Source organism: Brachyistius frenatus, unplaced genomic scaffold (genome assembly GCF_029030835.1).
Source record: "Brachyistius frenatus isolate BFR_SWC_R1_liver_20210118 unplaced genomic scaffold, ASM2903083v1 Contig_345, whole genome shotgun sequence".
Taxonomy (NCBI): Eukaryota; Metazoa; Chordata; class Actinopteri; family Embiotocidae; genus Brachyistius; species Brachyistius frenatus.
Genome location: NW_027210944.1, coordinates 209,831 through 228,747, shown reverse-complemented (window position 1 = coordinate 228,747; position 18,917 = coordinate 209,831). Strand labels below are relative to the sequence as shown.

The window sequence follows — 18,917 nt, the reverse complement described above, 5'->3', positions numbered from 1 at the left end:
AAAAAAAACAAGACAAAAATGAAAGGGGGAGTCCTGTTAAATTTAAAGAACCGGCTTCAGAAAACGAGTTGTCGATGGTCATCAAGCCTGGAAAAGTTTACAAAAACCCATCTCTGAAGCGGTCGACCAACAAAGATCACTCGCACAGCAAAGCGTGTAATCGTCCGCAGAGTCTCCAGGGAGCCCGGGCTCATCTTTAAGCGACTCGAGGCTCCTCTCGCATTGGCTTGTGATAATGATCCACGAGTCCTCGATCGGGAGACCGCTGAACAACAACAACAACAACAACAACAACAAGTGCGCCTCTGAAAAGAAACGTACCCGCTGCTCGTCTGCAATTCACTAAAGATCCTGCAGGCGAGTCAGAAAGCTGTTAGAAAAATGTCTCGTTTACAGAGAGAGACATTATGCTCGGAGAAAAAAAGAAACCCCCCCCCCATCCCCCCACCCCGCAGGGTACACGTTTATTATATTTGCTTAATTGGGGTCCTCTTTATTTACTTTTAATACTTGTGTGAAAATCCGATGAAGTCCGGCTCATATTTATGCAGAACTACTGAAAAATGGAAAGTATGTTCACAGTCTTTCGAGCGCCACTGCAGTACCCGTCCTGGAGGCGGTATCAGTTCGACTGTCATAAATCGTTCACGCCTTCATTACTTTACACTTTTTCTACCAAATTCTTCTGCTGAATTCTGTCGCGTCGCTTCGCCGTGTTAAAGTAGAGTGTAATATTTACCTCGGGGGAGCGAAGTCTTGGGGAAAATACTTGCGTGAACCCTTCAAAACATCCATTCTCCATGTTTTCAGCTGCTCTGACACACGGTTACAGCGCGTCACATTAAAAACACGTTTAATTTCAAACTCGACGACCTCGAAACACAGTTGGGAAAAAAAAACATTTCTGTTGAGGGGGGGGGGAAAAACATGACAGTTGTGCTTTAGTTCGCCTTCCTAACTACCGTCACAGCTGACGTCTTGACTCCTTTTAAAGCTGAAGGCACCCGTGTTTGATCTCGTCCCGTCGCTTCTCCCTCCGTCGTGCCGCCGCACGTCCGCGACAAACCGAAAGAGCAGAAAAAGAAACGTCCTCCGGCTCCGATGAGGTTGCGGAGATTCGCCCGTACGCGTGATATTCCTGACTTCAGAGAGCGGCCGCGGCTTTTCTGTCCTCAAGACTTAGTCGGCGGAAGCGTCCTGACCTCCATTCACCCGCCGCGGTGGAAGGACTTCCTCTTGTCTTTTCCACCCGGAAGAGCTCCAGATGTTCGAGGTGTCCCCCGCTCGCCCCCACTCTCCCCCCCACCAGGTCAGCTCCAGAGGCAGATGTTGCTCATGGCCTGGCAGGTGGAGCTGCTCTCGGCGGGGGAGCGGTAGATCTTGCCGCTGGGGCAGACGCACAGCTCGTATGCGGCCTGCTCCGGCGAGGCGTGGCCGGGGGACGGCGCGAAGACGGCGAGCGGGAGGCGTCCCAGCTGAACGCTGTTGGCGTCTAAAAGTATCTGGAAGGGGGAGGAAAGAAAAAACAAAAATCATCAGAGAGGAAGCTTTGGAGGTCATTCAAATAACATCGTCGGAGGTGCCATGAAGTGATGTATCACTACCTGGAACTGATAAACGGCCGCAGCAATCAGTAAATACAGTGTGGAGTGAAATACTGCAGCGCCGATCTGTTAACGTTGTTGTGGACGGTGAAGGTGTTTTATTACTGAGGTTAAAGTTCCAACGTATTTTTTCTGTAGCGGCTCTAAGGATGGGAGTGTTTTTTTTTTTTCTTTCATCTTCCGCTTTGATGCTGACTGAAACCTCTCAACCACTCAACCTCTGAGTGCGTCGCCCTGAACGCCGTCTCGTTAAGACGTTCACGTTCCTCGAGGATGAATTATAATTACACTGATGATCTCTTTCCATCTTCCCATCCAGCACCACCATTAGGTTCAACTATAAATGTGTCCAATGCTTCAGTTTATGACCAAATACTCATTATAAATTCATGACATTGCCATTAGGCCGATGTTCGCGTTCGGTTCGAAGCATCTCGTTGAGTTTTATTTATTTATTTATTTATTTTGACAAGAAAGCTGTTCAAAAGGAGTGAATTTAGTAAATGACACCATGAGACCCATCGGTAAAAATGAATTGTCTTTGTATTTCATGACAGAAGTTGAAATATTTTAAATAGAAGTCTGTTGGAGACAGTTTTTTTGTTTTTTGTTTTTTTTTTGGAACCAGCCCCTGGTGGCTGTCACTGGTATTGCACGTTAAGGCACTTCCACACTGGCTTCACTTCCTACACCCGGAGGCGATGTCTATTTTTACTTGCAGCCTATGGATTGCAGGCATAGAAACCTGCCAAGAGGTTTTTATTTTAAGTCTCTACAAATAGAAAAAAATTAAATTAAAAAGGGAACATAAAAGTAATTTTTCAGTCCCGGTGCAACATCTGGGCCTCCTCACTTCTCCTTCCGTGGACTCCAGGTGGAGGTCCTTCCGACCGCTGACCTTCAGCGGCCCCTTAGCAGCGCTCACTTCCACCCCTCGGGGAGCCTCCATGGTCAGGGTTCGTGTGGGAGACTCCAGCCTGATTAAAAGAAGAAGAAGTAGAAGAAAAAAAACACAAATCTCAGACGGACAGAATAAATCGATGGGTTCATCCATCGATTTATTCCGTTCACACTTTGAACATTTTTGCATTATTCAAACTTTTCCTTTTCAGTAACATTTAACAGCGGAGGACACAAGATCCATTCGAGGCTAAATTGACTCATTCAGTTGAATATCTCTTAGTAATGACTTGTTTGTGGAAGGTTGATGGAACACAATCTTAATATTTGTTTCACAACAAAGTCGATGCCGCAAAAGCATTTCAAGATGGAGTCGGTGTCTCGCATTTGAGAACACCAACCGTCGCGTCGATGTTTCTGTTTGCGGAGGTGTGGGTTCGTCTCCACCCGTGGACTCGTAAAGCTGCCGGTCATGTTTAAGTTGCGCTGCTCAATATTCCGCAGCAGTGCGGCAATCCTAAACAGCCCATAATTGTATCAGCTGATGTTGACCTTCAGCAAACGTGACGCTAATGCAATTTGCATTTTCCTCCCGTGGACTATTTGTTTACACAGGGAAAGATAAGTGCGAGAGCCAATCAATGTGGAATTTGCTTTCATAAGTCATAAGCGTTTCAAATTGATTCCCCCCTCTCCCCATCTTCCCTAAATCTGTTTTCAATGAATTTTAAATGGCAGACTTGGAAAGGAGGCGCTTTGAAATCGCCTAAATCTCCGTACCGGCTGAAAGTGACACATTTTTTTTTTTTGTTATTATTATTATTATGCGCGAGAGGAATAAGAGGGAGACGAAGAAAAAAAAAAAGAGAAGAAAGAAAAGCAAATGAATTTCATCTGCATTCTAAAAAGCCTGTCAGTAGATACAGTTTGAAGAAGATCTGTGAAATGTGCCTTTGACCCGGGACCGTTTGTGCTCCAGACCTGTGGGAATAAAGACGATAGACATCTGACGCTTTCTTTTTCCCCTCATCTACGGCACCGTTTTCTCTTTCTTTTTTTTTTTTCTTATTTTGCTGAAAGCCGTTCAAACAGTGAGCCGATATGCCTCGGATCAACGCTGACGTGTTTCTTATTCATTTTCCTTTTATTTTTATTTTTTTCCTGTTTTCCGCAATCTTTACTCCGCTTAAAGAAAGCATTTGATGTTTCATTGTAAACAGGTGAAAAGAATGTGTGTGTGTGTGTGTGTGTGTGTGTGTGTGTGTGTGTGTGTGTGTGTGTGTGAGATATGCAAATATAAAATGCAGCCTCAGCTTCTCCTCACTGACCTCTGATGACCTCTGCAGGCTCAGACAGCCTGTGAAGTGCGATGATGTTTACCCCGACTGTAACAGAATAGCAATGCCACGCCAATTAGTCGGCCCGAGACTGTCTGTCCGCCCGCTGCATCTTTTTTTTTAATGATCTCGGCGCTTCTCAGTATGTTAATTCGCGTCGTCGTAAAAAAACGCCGGTTTAATTGCCGTCGTAAACAGGAACGCGCTCGCCTGAACTCCGGCGCGAATACGTCCGTTTTGAAACACGGCGTGAAGGTCAGCGCTCAACTTCGCACGAGTCCTCGTGCAACAAATTGATTTTAAACCTTCACGGCCTTGAGATATTATTACACCTGAACGTTTAGAAGCCTTTTTTTTTTTAGTACTTTCAGTTCGCGCCTTGATAAACAAACCCCGCCACGACATTTGGCCCTCTTCGACACTTGACTTATCAGGAGAGTTTTAAGATTCAGAAATGACATGAGATGGTGACAATATCTTTCACAATGAGAGAAAGTCAAAAGGAGGTGGAGTGCAGAGGGTTAACTGTGGACATCTTCCCTGGAGGTACCGACCAGTTCACAGTTACTGGAACCTCCCCCGGAAGATATTTTCACATTCAAATAGTCCCTTGTTAGTCGTGAACCAGTTATTTCAGGCGATTTAAATTGTGATTGGCTCTGAAAACACTCTGGAGCGCCGTCTGCGTCCGTTGATTTCCATTCCCCACGGAACAAACAATCCTGACAGCTCTTAAAACGAACAAGCGATCCACTTGAATAGTCAGCTCCTGCAGTTTTAATCAAGAGATCAGCAACCTCCGTCCAACTGCACGTTTAAAAAATAAATAAATGAGCTAATTTTTTTTGTCAACAATTTTTATTTCTCAAATTTATTTATTTTTTTTTTTTTTAAATCATTGCATCCCCGACCCTCGCTTTTAATCATTTTAACTTAATGAACATGCTCCCTGTTGAAATTCCCGAATAAGACCCGGCTCTAATCCCTGGTTCTCCCCAAAGCTCTCCCTGACAGAGATGCTGCTTTGGAGGACGGCCAAACCCACCAATCATCTGACTGACTGGCAGAATTTCAGGCAGCAGAGGAAGAGCTGTGACAGACTTCTGGGGAAAAGCTAAATCTGACTTCTACTCGTCCTCGCTTGCGAATACGTCTGGCAACACCAGCCGAGTTTTGGAAAATGAACAAATCGCTGAAGAATATAACTCCGCCGGCTCTTTAAATCTGTTTGGAAAATGAAGACATAACGAATCTAAAACGCGCGAGGCTTTTAATCACCACTTCGTTTCATCCGGCGTTACGTTTTAACGAGGTCGAAGATGATTTAGATCCTTCACTTCTTCACCCCCCCCCCCCAAAAAAAAAAAAAAAAAAATCTGGAAGTCCGCACCAGTTTTCAAATCATTCATCCCGATAGTGAGTTAAAATAACGACGCTGTAATCTCAAAATTGTCCTGCTGAGCTGGACCCGGAGTCCCGAGTGAATTCTCAACGGAGTAGATATTACAGTCGGAGCAGACGGGGTTCATTTCAAATCACAGCGCAGCAACAGCTATCATCACCCGCTACACACACACACACACACACACACACACACACACACACACACACACACACACACACACACACACACACACACACACACACACACACACACAGATCAATTGTGCCAGAAGACAAAGTGCTCAATTTTCAGGAGTGCTTGTTTCAGACAGTCCAGAACGAAGCATTAAATGAATTAAATTAAATCCCAAAAAACAAAAACAAAAATGTCTCTCTGGGTTTCATAACTATCTCGGACTGATTATGCTCTTTTCCGAGGCTCCAGCGGCAACGCGAAGTCCCACTTGAACCGTACCACTGATGTGTGAAACCAATCAACCATCAATATTATATCGGGACTTATGTTGCACAATTTAAAAGACACCGTTTCAATTCGATTTCTGAGAGCGAAGTCACCGTGACAACTGACGGCTTCATTGAAACCCAAGTTAAAAACCCGCTCTGAAGTTTGACAGTCCTGCACGCTCAATCCACAACAACAACAAAAACAAAGACTAATGAGTGTTTTTCTCTTTTGGCAGCTGCTGGCTTTAATTTTCCATTTCAAAGACGTAGTTAGAGAACTGTAGACGCGACGGCACGGAAATGAGGTTTTGCTTTAAAATGCCACGACGCCCTCCGACGTTCAGATCCTTAACCTGCCCGACGAGGCCGTCGGCTGCGCCCGCCTCCGCTTCGATGTTTTACCCCAGAATATTTCAGACAACTCTGATGTATTTTTAAAATATTTTAGGTCTGCAGTTCCTGCTCGCGAGCTGCTGCGATCCTCAAGCCGAGCGGGCAGTTAGCCGGGGAGTCCAAAATATCCTGCAGTTACCCGCCCCGGTTTGGTCTCGGAGCTCGGCCCCCGGAGGGGGCGTTTCAAGGAGGTCACCGTGAGGTGAAGGAGGTGATCGGAGGGATCAGAGAGAGAGATGTTTCCTCGGGTAGTGCATCCTCCCCCCCCCCCCTCCCCCTTCTCCCTAATTACACTGTTTGGTTGCTGAATAGAAGAAAACAAGAACAAATCTTTGGATATTTTTCAGATGCTTAAAATAAGAAAACATCTTGCCACACACCAAATCTCCAGAGTCCCTTTTTGTTTTGTTTTTTTTTTTTTGTTTTTTTTTATGATCATTTTAAACGTACTCAAATGACTTGTCGGCTGTTTTCGTCGCACTGCTCTTTTTTTTTTCTGTAAAGTTTTAAGGTCTAATCTAATAACACCTATTTTGACCAGCGGCCCTGAATTGGAGCAAATCACCGCGCAGATGATTTCTGCCTCTCGTCGTACCTCCTCCCCTCCGAACCCTCCTCCGGTCGCTCTCCTGCGACCGGAGGAGGGTTCGGAGGGGCCGACCATCTCGAACCCGCCCGTCTCATTCTCATTCGCTCCTGAAACGTCGTCGTCCCGCCACGGCCAACGCGCAAACGGGACGCCGGACGGAATTATTGCACTCGCTGGCGTTCAGTTATTTAGAGGGAGCGCGACGATGACGGAGAAAAGACACCCGGGTGCAGACGAAGTACTCCGGGAGGAGAACAGGTGCTTCAAAGATGAGGAGCATCTCATGGGTTTCTTTGATTTGGGCTCCGCTCTGCTCCGTCTCCCAGAATACCGCTGACTCACAGAAATAAAAACACATCGTAAACTAGAGCGGTCCGTCGTCAGGAGAGGAGGAGGAGAGGAGAGGATGAGGAGAGGAGAGGAAGAGAAGAGAGGGGAGGAGGAAAGGAGAGGACAGGAGAGGAGGGGAGAGGAGAGGAGGGGAGGGGATGAGGAGAGGAGAGGATGAAGAGAGGATGAGGAAAGGAGAGGAAGAGGAGGGGAGGGGAGGGGATGAGGAGAGAGGATGAGGAGGAGAGAAGAGGGAGGAGGAGAGGGGGGAGGGGATGAGGAGAGGAGGAGGATGAAGGAGGAGGAGGAGAGGAGGAAGAGGGGAGGAGAAGAGAGGAGGAGAGGATGAGGGGAGAGGAGAGGAGAGGAGGAGGGGAGGAGAGGAAAAGGAGGAGGAAGAGAGGAGGAGGAGAGGATGAGGGGAGAGGAGAGGAGGAGGGGAGGAGAGGAAGAGGAGAGGAGGAGGGGAGGAGAGGAGAGGAGGAGAGGAGAGCAAGTCGTCGGCTGTCGACCCGCGACCGGAGCGTCCTCCTCAGGAGGCCGCGGTGGACTGACCCTACGCTCAGTTCACCCGGCGGAGTTTGAACTCCTTCACTAAACGTTTTAAGCCCGTCTTTGCATTTTATTCCCGTTTGTGTCGTAAGATGAATCTCGCAGCGCCGCGTGACGGAAAGAGTACGTTCTGTGATAATGTGATTATTAGATTTCTTGACTCGCCGTAAAGAGATCGTGAAATAAAAGACGGGGGAAATTCAAAAGAAACCATTCGTTATCGTCCTGCTGCCTTAAACAAACAAGCGTGCTCGTTGTGGTTTGTGCAAAGGCGATTTTAAAAAGCAGTTCCCTTTTTTTATTTTTATTTTGTTTTTTATATGCTGCCATTAAAACAGTTTGACGAGCGTCACGCCACCACAGAAATGTTGTTTAAAACCCAATTACTCTGTAAACGGACCCTCTGTTGTTCGGCTTGAGTAGCAAACAGAGTTTCCTCCATTGTGTGTGTTTTTTAATACCACCGTATGACTCGATGTGAAAACATCTTTCCATGATGTCGGAAACATAAAATTGGATTCTTGTCATTTTTATTTATTTATTTATTTATATGTAAAAGGAGCGTTTATTTAGTCCTGACAGTAGAGTTTGTACATCTGAAATATTTCAGTAATTCCTCAGCGAAGGTTGTTCTGACACAGGTCTGATAGAGATTATTGACGAGTCCATGTTTTTTTTTTTTTTTTTTTTTTAATTATTATTTAAATCTAACACAAACCGCAAAAGATGTCTCGACGACGTGTTCATGCTTTTTTTTTTTTCCCCAACTGAAAGAGATCCGAATCCCGTCGGAGCGCGGCTGCCTCTCGTTAAGATTTTGACCACATTTGCAGATGGTCAGCCCGAAGTGTGTGTGTGTGTGTGTGTGTGTGTGTGTGTGTGTGTGTGTGTGTGTGTGTGTGTGTGTGTGTGTGTGTGTGTGTGTATTGTGTGTGTGTGTTTTGCCTTAAGCTGAAACTCATCAGTATTCCTCTCACTCTGGAGGAATTAGCTGCCAGAACGCTCGCTTTTTCTTGCCAACTTTTGATCCGGGCCTTCCTCCCAGGACCAAGCGGGGTCGGACAACGAGCCGCCCTCGTTCCGAGCCCGTTAACGGAGCGGCGGCGCGGGGCTCGCCGCCTCGGGGCGGGAGGCCGGCGGGTGGAGGGTTGGAGGGCGGATGTGGGCACCGCCTGCACAACACGCTCCGGCGCCAGAGCTCAAACTCGCCCACTTTTTCTCCTGATTTTGGAGAGCAAGTAACACATTAGGTCGCCCGTCGGCCGTGAAGTGAATATAACGGTGAAATCTAGTTTTATATTCGCGTTTGCAACGAGGCAAGCCGGCCGGTCGATGCTCCGGTCTGCGCCGGCGTGCTCGAGATAACGATGCCGGTGAGTAATGGTTCCTGCCACGTGTTTTTTTTTTTTTTTTTTAATTGGATTTATTTATTTATTTTACTTTGAAAAGCCACGGCGCATTTATCACCGTCACTCCAGGATCTCCCGCTTTAACCGAGCGGGATGTGAACACGCGACGTGAAAGCTTTAACGGGTTCGCGTCGACGTCGCTGCATTTGCGAAACACTTACTTCAGGTCTTCGGAAGCTCTCGCCCGGATCAGCGGGGTCTCGACCGAGCGTCCGAACGCGGCGCCCTCCGAGCCTGCCGGTGAAACGTTTACGAAAGGGTCCCGTTTACTGACCGGTAATCTCAGTCATTATAAACCAACTTTTTTTTGGACAAAACAAAAGCTTATAAAAATGAATATACCAGTACCGGTGACTATGAACTTCTCCGTGGTCATGAAGACTTCCTCTTCGTCGGCGGTGAACAGGAGTTTGCCTCTGTCCTGACTTCGCACTTCCAGCCTCTGACACTGGGCCTCCACGGCCTCCGGTCCTGCGGAGAGAGACCGACGGGTTGGCGCCGCTGGCTTTCAACCGCAAACCCAAACGCCGCCGGAAAACCGCCGGGGTTCATTCGGCGCTGCTGCCGCTGCTGCTGCTGCAAGCGTTCGATGCCATTCATGTCGTTTGTTGGGGGGGTAATTATTTTCTGCCAAGTTTCATCTCATTTCAGAAAAAAAAGGACTTTCGACAAAAAGCGGGCGCTCGTTTTCAAGAGGGAGGTCGAGCTCGACCGAAAAAGCGTCGTGTCTGCCGGTCTGGTTGAATCAGCGTCAACGTCCTACTCGCGGCGGCTGAGATCGATAGCTGTTAACGTTAATGAGCAGGTCGTTTGCTTTCCGGCGGTCATTAATCATGTAAATGACTTCGGTCATTTGGGCTGACCGGTGGTTGAAACCGATGATAATAAGACGGATCCGTCGCCCTTTCAACGAGTGCATCAAAGGTTAGTGTCTGGGGGGGCGGGGAGGGGGGGGGCGTTAACAGAGAAAAGGAACTGTTGCACGACTCCGGACCGAAGTTGATCGGGACGGTTCGGGGTCGCGTATCAATCTTAACATCTGCGTAATTCGGCGATGTCGCACGGTGACGTCGCGGCCCGTGTCCCACCCCCCGCCCCCCTTTCGGCCGTGTCCCGGACTCACCGTTCCCCGGGGTGAAATGTCCTCCCGAGGGGGACGACGAGGCGGCGAAGGAGCGTAAACTCACCCACGGTGAGCCGGCCGGTGAGCTGACCTCGGCCGTTTCGGGCGTTCAGTGTTACGTTCTTTTCCGACTGCAAGACCAGCAAACTGTCCTGAGGGAAGCACGGCAAGGGGGGGGGGGGGGAAAGAAAGGAGCGGGAGGGGATTGGGGGGGGGGGGGTGGAGTAAATACGATTATTAAAGTGGAATTATACTTGGAACTTCCTCACAGCACCACGCGTTATACTGTAAGTCTCGTAGTAACGCGTTTCTCTTGCCCTTTTGTTGCTTAATGCCAGCTTGCAAAAAAGCTTTTAGGTGCTTTACTGCCACCTGGTGGCAGTTGTAAGATTGTATTACCATCCTCTGGTAAAACAAGGGAAATGCAGTCAATAACAGTAACACGATAATCGATACACACCGATCAGCCATAACATTCAAACTTCTGGCTGGTGAATTCCTACGATACAACAGCTCGGCAACACGTCTCGGCAATGTTTATCTTTTTTTTTTTTAATTTAAAAAAAAAAAAAAACCTCCGGTTTAAACTCCGAGACGTTCACGGGTCGATGGCTTAAGCCGTCTTTTGCACATTTTTTTTTTTTTTTTTTTTTTGGAGGGGGCAGGAGGAGGAGGAGGAGGAGGAGGATTCAGAAGCAGCGCCGCTTCACAATCACCTGTCGCTCTGCTTTATCGAATGCAAGTAGGTGAGACTCGGGGAAGGAGAAGCTTCACTCCGGTGGAGATACACCTGCAATCTGCTGCTATTTATAGATGGAGTCGGGCTCCCCGGAGACGACAACGAGAGCCGACGGCCCGAGCAGCCGACGGTTGATGAGCTGCATGCGGGCACCGCGTCGCCTCCTGCCGCACCGCTGTTTTCAGACAGACAGCTCTCGCTTTTCAAACTCCAACATACACTTTCTGATTTATTTTAATTTTGTCCCCCCCCCACCACCACCACCACTTCAGGTGAAAGTCAGCGACGTCACGAAGGAGCCCCGAGACGGAGAAGGTCGCAGAAATTATTTGTTGTTGGGTTTTTTTTTGCGAATCTTTCATTTGACCAAACCAGAAGCGCAGCCGTCGACCCGCAACCGGCGGGAGAAACCGAAAACCAACGCTGCAAGTCGTCCGGCAGAAACACCGGTTCGATGGAAATGGAAAATTCTCAGGTGTCTGAACAATTTCACACGTTTATCCGTAAACGGCCATTACTCCGTCTTTGCCGAACGTATTCTGCCCGTTTGAAATTCCTTGGGAGGAAAGTGAGATCGGGGGGGGGGGGGGGCAATAAATACCAGCGCGAAACCTTTTACAAACGCTTGAAATTATGAACGACGCAAGATTTCTAAAAGCCTGAAATTACAGTCGCTTTCAGACGGGGGGGGGGGGTCACAAATTTCAAGCGTTCAACTTGATTCCTCAAGTGGTGCTGGTGGTGGTGCTGGTGCTGGTGGTGGTGCTGGTGCTGGTGGTGCTGGTGGTGAATACTGAAGTTACAGTGAGTTAAAAAAGAATAATAATAATAATAATAATCATAATATTTGGACTTTCAGAAATCGACGCTGAGCAACAGATTGATTTCATCGCCACTCGTGGTAACGGCTTATTGATCACCGCTGGTTATCTGGCTGAGGAACGGCGCCGCCGTGGAAACCATAATCCCCGCTCTCTCTCTCTCTCTCTCTCTCTCTCTCTCTCTCTTGACATATTTTCTCAGGTGAGAAATATTGAGTGACCCGTAGAGATTTTTATTTATTTATTTTTTTGGTCCTGCAAATATCTCTGGAGTCGGTAGATAAGGAGGCCACGGCGCAGCCCCCCCCCCCCCCCCCCCCCCCCCCCCCTCCACCGGTCTGTAAAAAACAAGACAGTAAAAAAAATAAAATGTCTGCGGGTGGTTATTGCACCCAGGAGTGAAATACCGGCTTTGTCCTCGGCTCGGCTCGGCTCGGCTCGGCTGTCTGCCGTGGCCTTGAGGTGTCCCCCCCCCCCCCCCCCCCCCCCCCCCGCTGCGAAAGTGTTATATTTAAATCGACGTTTTAGCTCCGACGAGAACATCAAAGCGTGAGAGTGGGCAATTCGGAGTTGTTGGTTTTTTTTTCTTCTTCTCTCCGGCGTGGCAAATCGGGACCCGGCTATCGAGCCGCTTCATCCGTCGGCGTCCCTCACAAAAAAAAAAATGTACACGGGAACCCCGGCTTTCCAGGGCTTGAAATTGCTTTCTGCGCCGTGCCGAATCAGTGAAAGAAGGGGATGATCCACCCGAGCGTCTGCCATCCGTGTGGGAGAGGGAAATTTGGATCAACTTCTGCAGCTGGAGCTGTGTTGGTTAATCTACTAAACATCAAAGAGGAGAAAGTATGTGTGTGTGTGTGTGTGTGTGAGAGGAGGAGGAGGAGGAGGAGGAGGGGTGGGATTTATCGCGTGGGCTTGATTGGAAATCCAGCAGAGTCTCCGGTCCCCCTGTAATCGTCTGTAATCTCCTGCAGGGTTGTACGTGGCCGGAGAGGAGCTGAGAGGCAGCCTATTAACCACCTCCTGCCGATGGGAGGCCCTGATAAGACGACAGGAAATGAGGAAGTGGAGGAGGAGGAGGAGGAGGAGGAGGAAGGGCAGATCGAGTCGTCTCTTCTGTCCGGCCACAAACAGACGGTAACATCAAAGTGTTGTCGAGCGCCAGCTCAGAGGGAAAGTCGGCCCTTTGTTGATCATGAATTGATCATAACTTTCCTCAACGCGGAGATCGATGCCGAGCTCCGGAGAGATCTTTCACCCCCCTCCCCCCCACCCCACCAGGAGCCTTTCTGCATGTGTTTCAGTCAATGCTTGTTATTCCTAGTTCATCGGTGTCAAGAGTATTGATCGACAGGCAACTTGAAGTTGGTGAGAAAAAGTTAAAAAAAAAGTTTAAAAAAAAAAAGTAAAAAAAAAGGGAGCAACTTACCCTCCTGGACTGGATCTCGTTCACATAGAGAGGCAACAGGAACTCGCTGATTCCCTCCAGACGAATCCCGTCCCGGTTCAGCCGGAGGTTCCCCATCCCGTCCTGAAACGTAAATCAAATGCCGATTTCCTGATTTGATTTCAGAAGGATTGCATCTTCTGGAATTCATAAAAAAATTAAAAATAAATAAATAAATAAAAACTGGAATCCTGCGTTGGAGAGAGAGAGAGAGAGAGAGAGAGAGCAGCATCTTTGACAGGTCGGCGGACAGGTTGAGTGACAGGGAGGACATGACATGGAGGTGTCAACGCTCGGGCGTCAGGGAGCTGAGGAGAGGGAGAGGAGAGGGGGAGGAGAGGAGAGGGAGAGGAGAGGGGGAGGAGAGGAAGGCTGATGTGTCAGCTGTGGACGGCATCGTTCTCGGAAACGACTTTATGTAAATTTGAGTCCCCTGAGCGACGTGAACGTTGCGATAATGATTATCAGCGGTTTGCGTTGAGATAGAACAAGAAGTTCAAAAAAAGCACAGCGGTGAAAGCAGGAGCTCTTTTAAAGCAGCGAGCACAGCGACTGTACTGCAGACGCACCGGTCGCTTTGTTAGGAACGCCTGCTTTCGAAGGCGTCGCTCGTATCTTGTCTGCTGTATTTCTGCACGTGAAGGCCGCGCTCTCTTTGTTTGTTGACAAAATGGCAAATTGTGTGCACTGTCCCTGAAAATGTGAAAGGAGCTCGCGAGGCGTCCGCCTGTTTGGTTTAAGTTATCTGACGACCTCGAGCTCGTATACAGAAAATCGATATTGCCGTCGCTTGCCCGGGAATCAAACTCAAATCCTGAAGCTGGTTGTTTTTGTCGTAATCCCGTTTATAGAAGGAATCCTAAGGGATGACACTTGTTTTTTTTTCTCCTCTTGCATAAAACTTGTGACTTTATTTCCACAAAATGATCCATTGAAAATAAAAACGTACATTCCAGACTAATCGTCGAGACAAGTAAATAAAAACGCTTGCAGCGAACATACATTTAAAATGGAGTCCATTCTTCATGCAGCGTTTCTTCTGCCCCCCTCCCCCCCTCCACCCCCCACGCCTCAAAGGCATAATACAGTAGCCATAAAATGTGAGCAGACCCAACACAATGTGCTCTTAAGGTAAATAATACACAAGCAGTGATGAGTTCATGCATCTACTCAATGCACCACTTGGATGTTCACAGTGCCGGTGGGTGTGATAACGGGTCCTTGTGAACTTTTGGTCGCTTCGGATCTTTTTCTTTTTTTTCCTTCTTACCAGTCCTCGAAACATTTTCCCCACAAATGTAGTCGCGCTTTATCAAAGTCCTCTTTTATCCAAATGCTGCTTTGCGTACTTCAGACGCCGGCTTTAACGACGAAGTCGCAGGTGTGGTTTCTTCCCGATTGACCTCGGTCTAAAATCTCCCGCAGTTTCTAGCGTTTACTTTTTCACTTCAAAATACGCACCGTACCCGGGTCTCCGCGGCCCAACAGCCGTACTGCGGACAACGCGGCGCCGTACTCACCGCGGAGAAATTCATGACCTTGATGATCCAGACGGTGAGGGCCAGGTTCACTATCATGGTGACCAGGAGCAGCAGCAGGAAGAAATACAGGCATCGTTTCCTCCAGCCGTACAGGCCCGCCGGGTACGCGGCGTCGCAGCCCGGGCGCCGGAGGTGCAGGGACCGGGACGCCGGGATAAACTGCTCCTGGGTAATCTGGCAAACAAACACACCGGGCGACCTCTGCGTTAGCTGGCTGTCGAGGATATATTCACTCCGCAGCACACGCGTGTTGAAAGTGGTTATTACCCTCGCGAGCAGCCACCAAAATGACTCGAGGCTACAAAGCGTGGCTGCGTTATTCCATTTTTTAAATTTTTTTTTTTGAAAACAGTCTGAAAACAAGGCCCTCGGCATTCCCGCTCGCGTTCGGCCGACCCGTTTACCTTTACCCCGTCTGTCACAAGGCCGGGCGGGTTGATGAATTTCAGTCGTCACGAAAGCAAAGACGCTGAAGTTCGCTTTTCGTCGAATGACGTAGGAAACGTTTTCATTCGTTTATCGAACGTTAAACCCTTCGCGACAACAACAACAGCAGCAAAAGGACGCGATGTCCTCGAGCTCGAGGGGGACGAAACTTTGAATATTGTGGTTGTTTTTTTAAAAAAACTTTTTAAAGTTTTATAAACTCAAACTCTGGTCGTACGCCTCCGCTAACCACCGAAGTGGTCGTGATGCGGTTCGTACGCGCGCCTGTTTGTGCGAACTTTTGTCGAGATGTCCTCCGTGCGTCCGTAGTGAAAAACAGATGTGAACTAGTAATGACCTTGACCAAAATCTCAACAGCTCATCCTTCAGTTAAAGTGAAGAGTTTTGACAAATATCAACAACAACAACAAAAAAAATGCAGTTCATTCCTTTCTGAAATATCGCGTTCACAAGCTTGGAACCGATTTGTTGGAACAGTGACCTTTGACCTTCGCCCGCCAAAATGCGATCGGTTTATCCGAGTCCGTGTCTGAAGAGATTCGCCTCCAGGCGGCCTGGAAACGAAACGCCTCCGGGGACGGCTGTCGTCGGCGAGGAAGGCGTAACCGGCATTAATCATACGCATTAATCAATCCTAAATAATAATGAAGTTGCAGCCCTGAATCCTTTCTGTTAAACACCGCCTGCCAAAACAACAAAAAACAAAAATGCGACGACCGACCCGAAAAGAAGAAACTCAAAAGAGTCTGACAAGTAAAGTACTTACAAGAAAATGCACACATTCATAAGACCGAGAAAAAGAAAACAAAAGAGTCTCAAGCCGGTGTTTTAGCCTCCAGCCACGGCCCTGCTGGACAGATTCAGTCTATTTTCAAATCCTCTGTTGCCAGGGGAAACTTCAGTACTTGTAATTTCTATGGCAACCCCAGTGTTCCCAACGCCGGCGGATCCTGTGATTTCTTTCGCAGGAGTTTTAATGCATATATTACCCCGGCGGAGTCGTGCCTCCCGAAGCTCGGTTGTTCACAGAGCGAACGGAGGAAGTGCGTCGCGGCCGGCGTTTTGTCGGCGTGCCGTCGCGGCCGACGCGAGCGTGGGATGATCCTGGCGACGATGCGAATACGATGACTTAAAACGACTCCGATCGGAGACCGCGCGACGATGTTAATTTTGCGCTTTTAATCGTCGCAATTTTTTCTGGAGCAGCCGAGGTGATAAAAAAGGTTTCGGGGGAACAGACGGACGCCTAAAAGCCTGAAAGCAACGAATTCGGCGTTCGTGATGATAATAAAGATCCTGTTGGCAGACGACCACACCAACGTGTGCACGGTCGGAGATCTCAAACTGAGAAGAACCAACACAAACTTTGAGGCCTGAAAGTCCCAAAAGTACCAGTTCGAAGGTGAAGCTTTTTTTTTTTTTTTTTTTTTACGAAACGATCAAAATAACGTCCAAGCAGCCGTCGACGGGTCATCGCGAACAGACGGGTTTGAAATCGGGCCGTTCGCCATCTGCAGTCCCGGTTACATGCGGCTCCTGTTCATAGAAACCGAACACCTGCACAGTAACTTTTATCGGAATCAGAACCAGAACCAGAACCAGAATCAGAACCAGAATCAGAACCAGAGCCAGAATCAGAATCAGAACCAGAATCAGAATCAGAACCAGAACCAGAATCATGCTCCGGGTGGAAAAGCAGCTGTTTATTTTTGACAGAAAGTCCAATGGAAGAGACGGAGGGAGCCTGAACACACAGCTGGAACTGGGAACGCCAGTTCTGCTGCTCGCCGTGCGTCGGTGTTCATACTGATGGGACGTGGGGGCGGAGCCTCTGCTGTCAGTCATCACCCGCTCACATGGGAAGTCCAAGGTTTGTGGAGCAACAACAGTTTATCTAAGGGTTCTTCTTTTTAACAGACAGGGTGTCCTTTCTGGACGGATGGAAGGATGGACGGAAGGACGGATGGATGGATGGACGGACGGATGGAAGGATGGACGGATGGAGGGACGGACGGACGGACGGACGGACGGACGGATGGATGGATGGATGGACGAACGGACGGACGGATGGACGGACGGATGGATAGACGGACGGATGGATGGACAGATGGATGGACGGACGGATAGATGGATGGATGGACGGATGGATGGATGGATAGACGGACGGATGGATGGACAGATGGATGGACGGATGGACGGACGGATAGATGGATGGATGGACGGATGGATGGATGGATGGACGGATGGAAGGATGGACGGACGGACGGACGGACGGACGGATGGATGGATGGATGGACGAATGGACTGACGGACGGACGGACGGATGGATGGATGGACGGATAGATGGATGGACGGATGGATGGAAGGACGGATGGACGGAAGGATAGATGAATGGATGGATGGACGGACGGACGGACAGATGGACGGACGGACGCCCGTGCACCTCCCTCTGACTCAAAGCAACAAGGTGACTCTATTAGTGAGGAGGAGACCGGCGGGAATCAAAGATCTCCAGTAAGTCCGGCGCAACAAAAGGTCGCAGCTGCTCAATCAGACAAACATCACAGGGACAAACATCACAGGGACAAACATCACAGGGACAAACATCACAGGCTGAAGACGGTTTTCAGAGACTTTGGTTGACACGTTCACAGGAAGGTATTTGTACCTCTGACCTCTGCATCATTTACGGAGGCTCAAATACTTTCGCTTCCTTCCACAGTGTTAATGATGATGATGATGATGATGATGATGATGATGGCTCGGGCAGAAGAAGAAATAAAAAGAGGGGGGGGGGGACAAAACTGCTGATGTAAACAGACACACACTTCTCCACGGTAAACGAGCTTTCCCTGCTAATCCCTCGCAAATCCGTAGAGAGCCAACGGGGCCATTTTGGACAGCACCCCCACAGGCAGTCATTTGCATTCTCCAGTCGGATGCACATGGAGGAAGTGCAAGACTGAACACGGCCTTATCAACGGGGAAAATAAATAATAATCACGTCACAAAAGCATTTCTGAATATAAAGCCTCTGTTTTTTTTTTGTTTTTTTTTTTACTTAGATACAACTCTGACAAACTTTGGAAGAGGAGAATTCGCGCGGTGGAGCGTAAGAGGGTGGAGAAGAAGTCCCAGCCGGGCTTTGAGAAGTGGTCAGCTGTTCTTATTATGTTTATTTTTATTTTATTTATTTTTAAATTTTCTTTAAAGGAACAATTGAAGCCGTGGGAGGGGGGCGGGGAGGGGGGGGGGGGTTCACCTGTTGCAGAGGGAGCAACACCAGATGACTCGAGGTCGGACGACTGAATAAAAAAAAAAGAGCATAATAAATATTTCACAAAACCTTATTAAAATCACATTTAAAAGCCACTTTTTATTTATTTTTTTATAACATTGTGAGCTCACCTTAAGCGTCTCTACGTCGAGAGTAGCCGACTGCTCCATTTTACAGTCTCATTTGTCACAGTTACATATTTTCCACAAAAGTTGACCTTGTTTTTTAAAAAAAAACAAAAAAAACACACACAAAAAAACCCCAAAAACGCACCGAAATCAGCTCCTCTCGCCGGCTGCGCGTCTTCACTCCCAATCAGAGCCAAAAAATAAATAAATAAAAAGAAAGAAAGAAAGAAAAATAAAAACAAATATCCAACGTTTCAGGCAAGTTGTATTCTTACGTACATTTGAACAGGAAATTAAAAGTTCCATTAAAGCTGTTTACTCCGTGTTACAGCGGCGTAATGATGCCGGCTCAGGTGCTGCCGCGTCCGCTGCTCACTTTCCGACGCTCCGCTCTCCCTCAAAACTCCACCGCCTCGAAGTGCGACGGAGTGA

At 48.3% G+C, this 18,917-nt stretch overlaps 1 protein-coding gene across 4 annotated transcripts; it reads right to left on the bottom strand.

Annotated features, from left to right (window-relative positions):
* Positions 1–467: 467 nt before the first annotated feature.
* On the bottom strand, positions 468–18,904 carry LOC138636016 (zeta-sarcoglycan-like). Of its 4 annotated transcripts, XM_069723795.1 has the most exons (8): positions 18,489–18,903; positions 14,613–14,807; positions 13,075–13,176; positions 10,150–10,237; positions 9,311–9,433; positions 9,124–9,196; positions 2,458–2,581; positions 468–1,502 (listed from the first exon to the last, which is right to left on the bottom strand). In XM_069723795.1, exons 1-8 carry the CDS (start codon positions 18,525–18,527, stop codon positions 1,311–1,313), a joined length of 936 nt encoding a protein of 311 aa, XP_069579896.1. In that variant the 5' UTR covers positions 18,528–18,903; the 3' UTR covers positions 468–1,310. The 4 variants fall into 4 exon arrangements, with proteins under 4 accessions (XP_069579896.1, XP_069579897.1, XP_069579898.1 ...); XM_069723796.1 differs by lacking the exon at positions 9,124–9,196 and having other exon boundaries at positions 10,150–10,232; positions 18,489–18,904; XM_069723797.1 differs by lacking the exons at positions 9,124–9,196; positions 18,489–18,903 and adding an exon at positions 15,847–16,039.
* Positions 18,905–18,917: the final 13 nt, after the last annotated feature.

What these genes read in the sequence shown, in the direction of transcription:
- LOC138636016 (XM_069723795.1), bottom strand. Translation starts at nt 18,527, where the DNA reads ATGGAGCAGTCGGCTACTCTCGACGTAGAGACGCTTAAG. An exon ending in GGAGAAGTTCATAGTCACCG is followed by an intron (nt 9,197 to 9,310) that starts GTACTGGTATAT and finishes TTTCACCGGCAG; the next exon opens with GCTCGGAGGGCGCCGCGTTC. An exon ending in AGAGCTTCCGAAGACCTGAA is followed by an intron (nt 2,582 to 9,123) that starts GTAAGTGTTTCG and finishes TCTTTTAATCAG; the next exon opens with GCTGGAGTCTCCCACACGAA.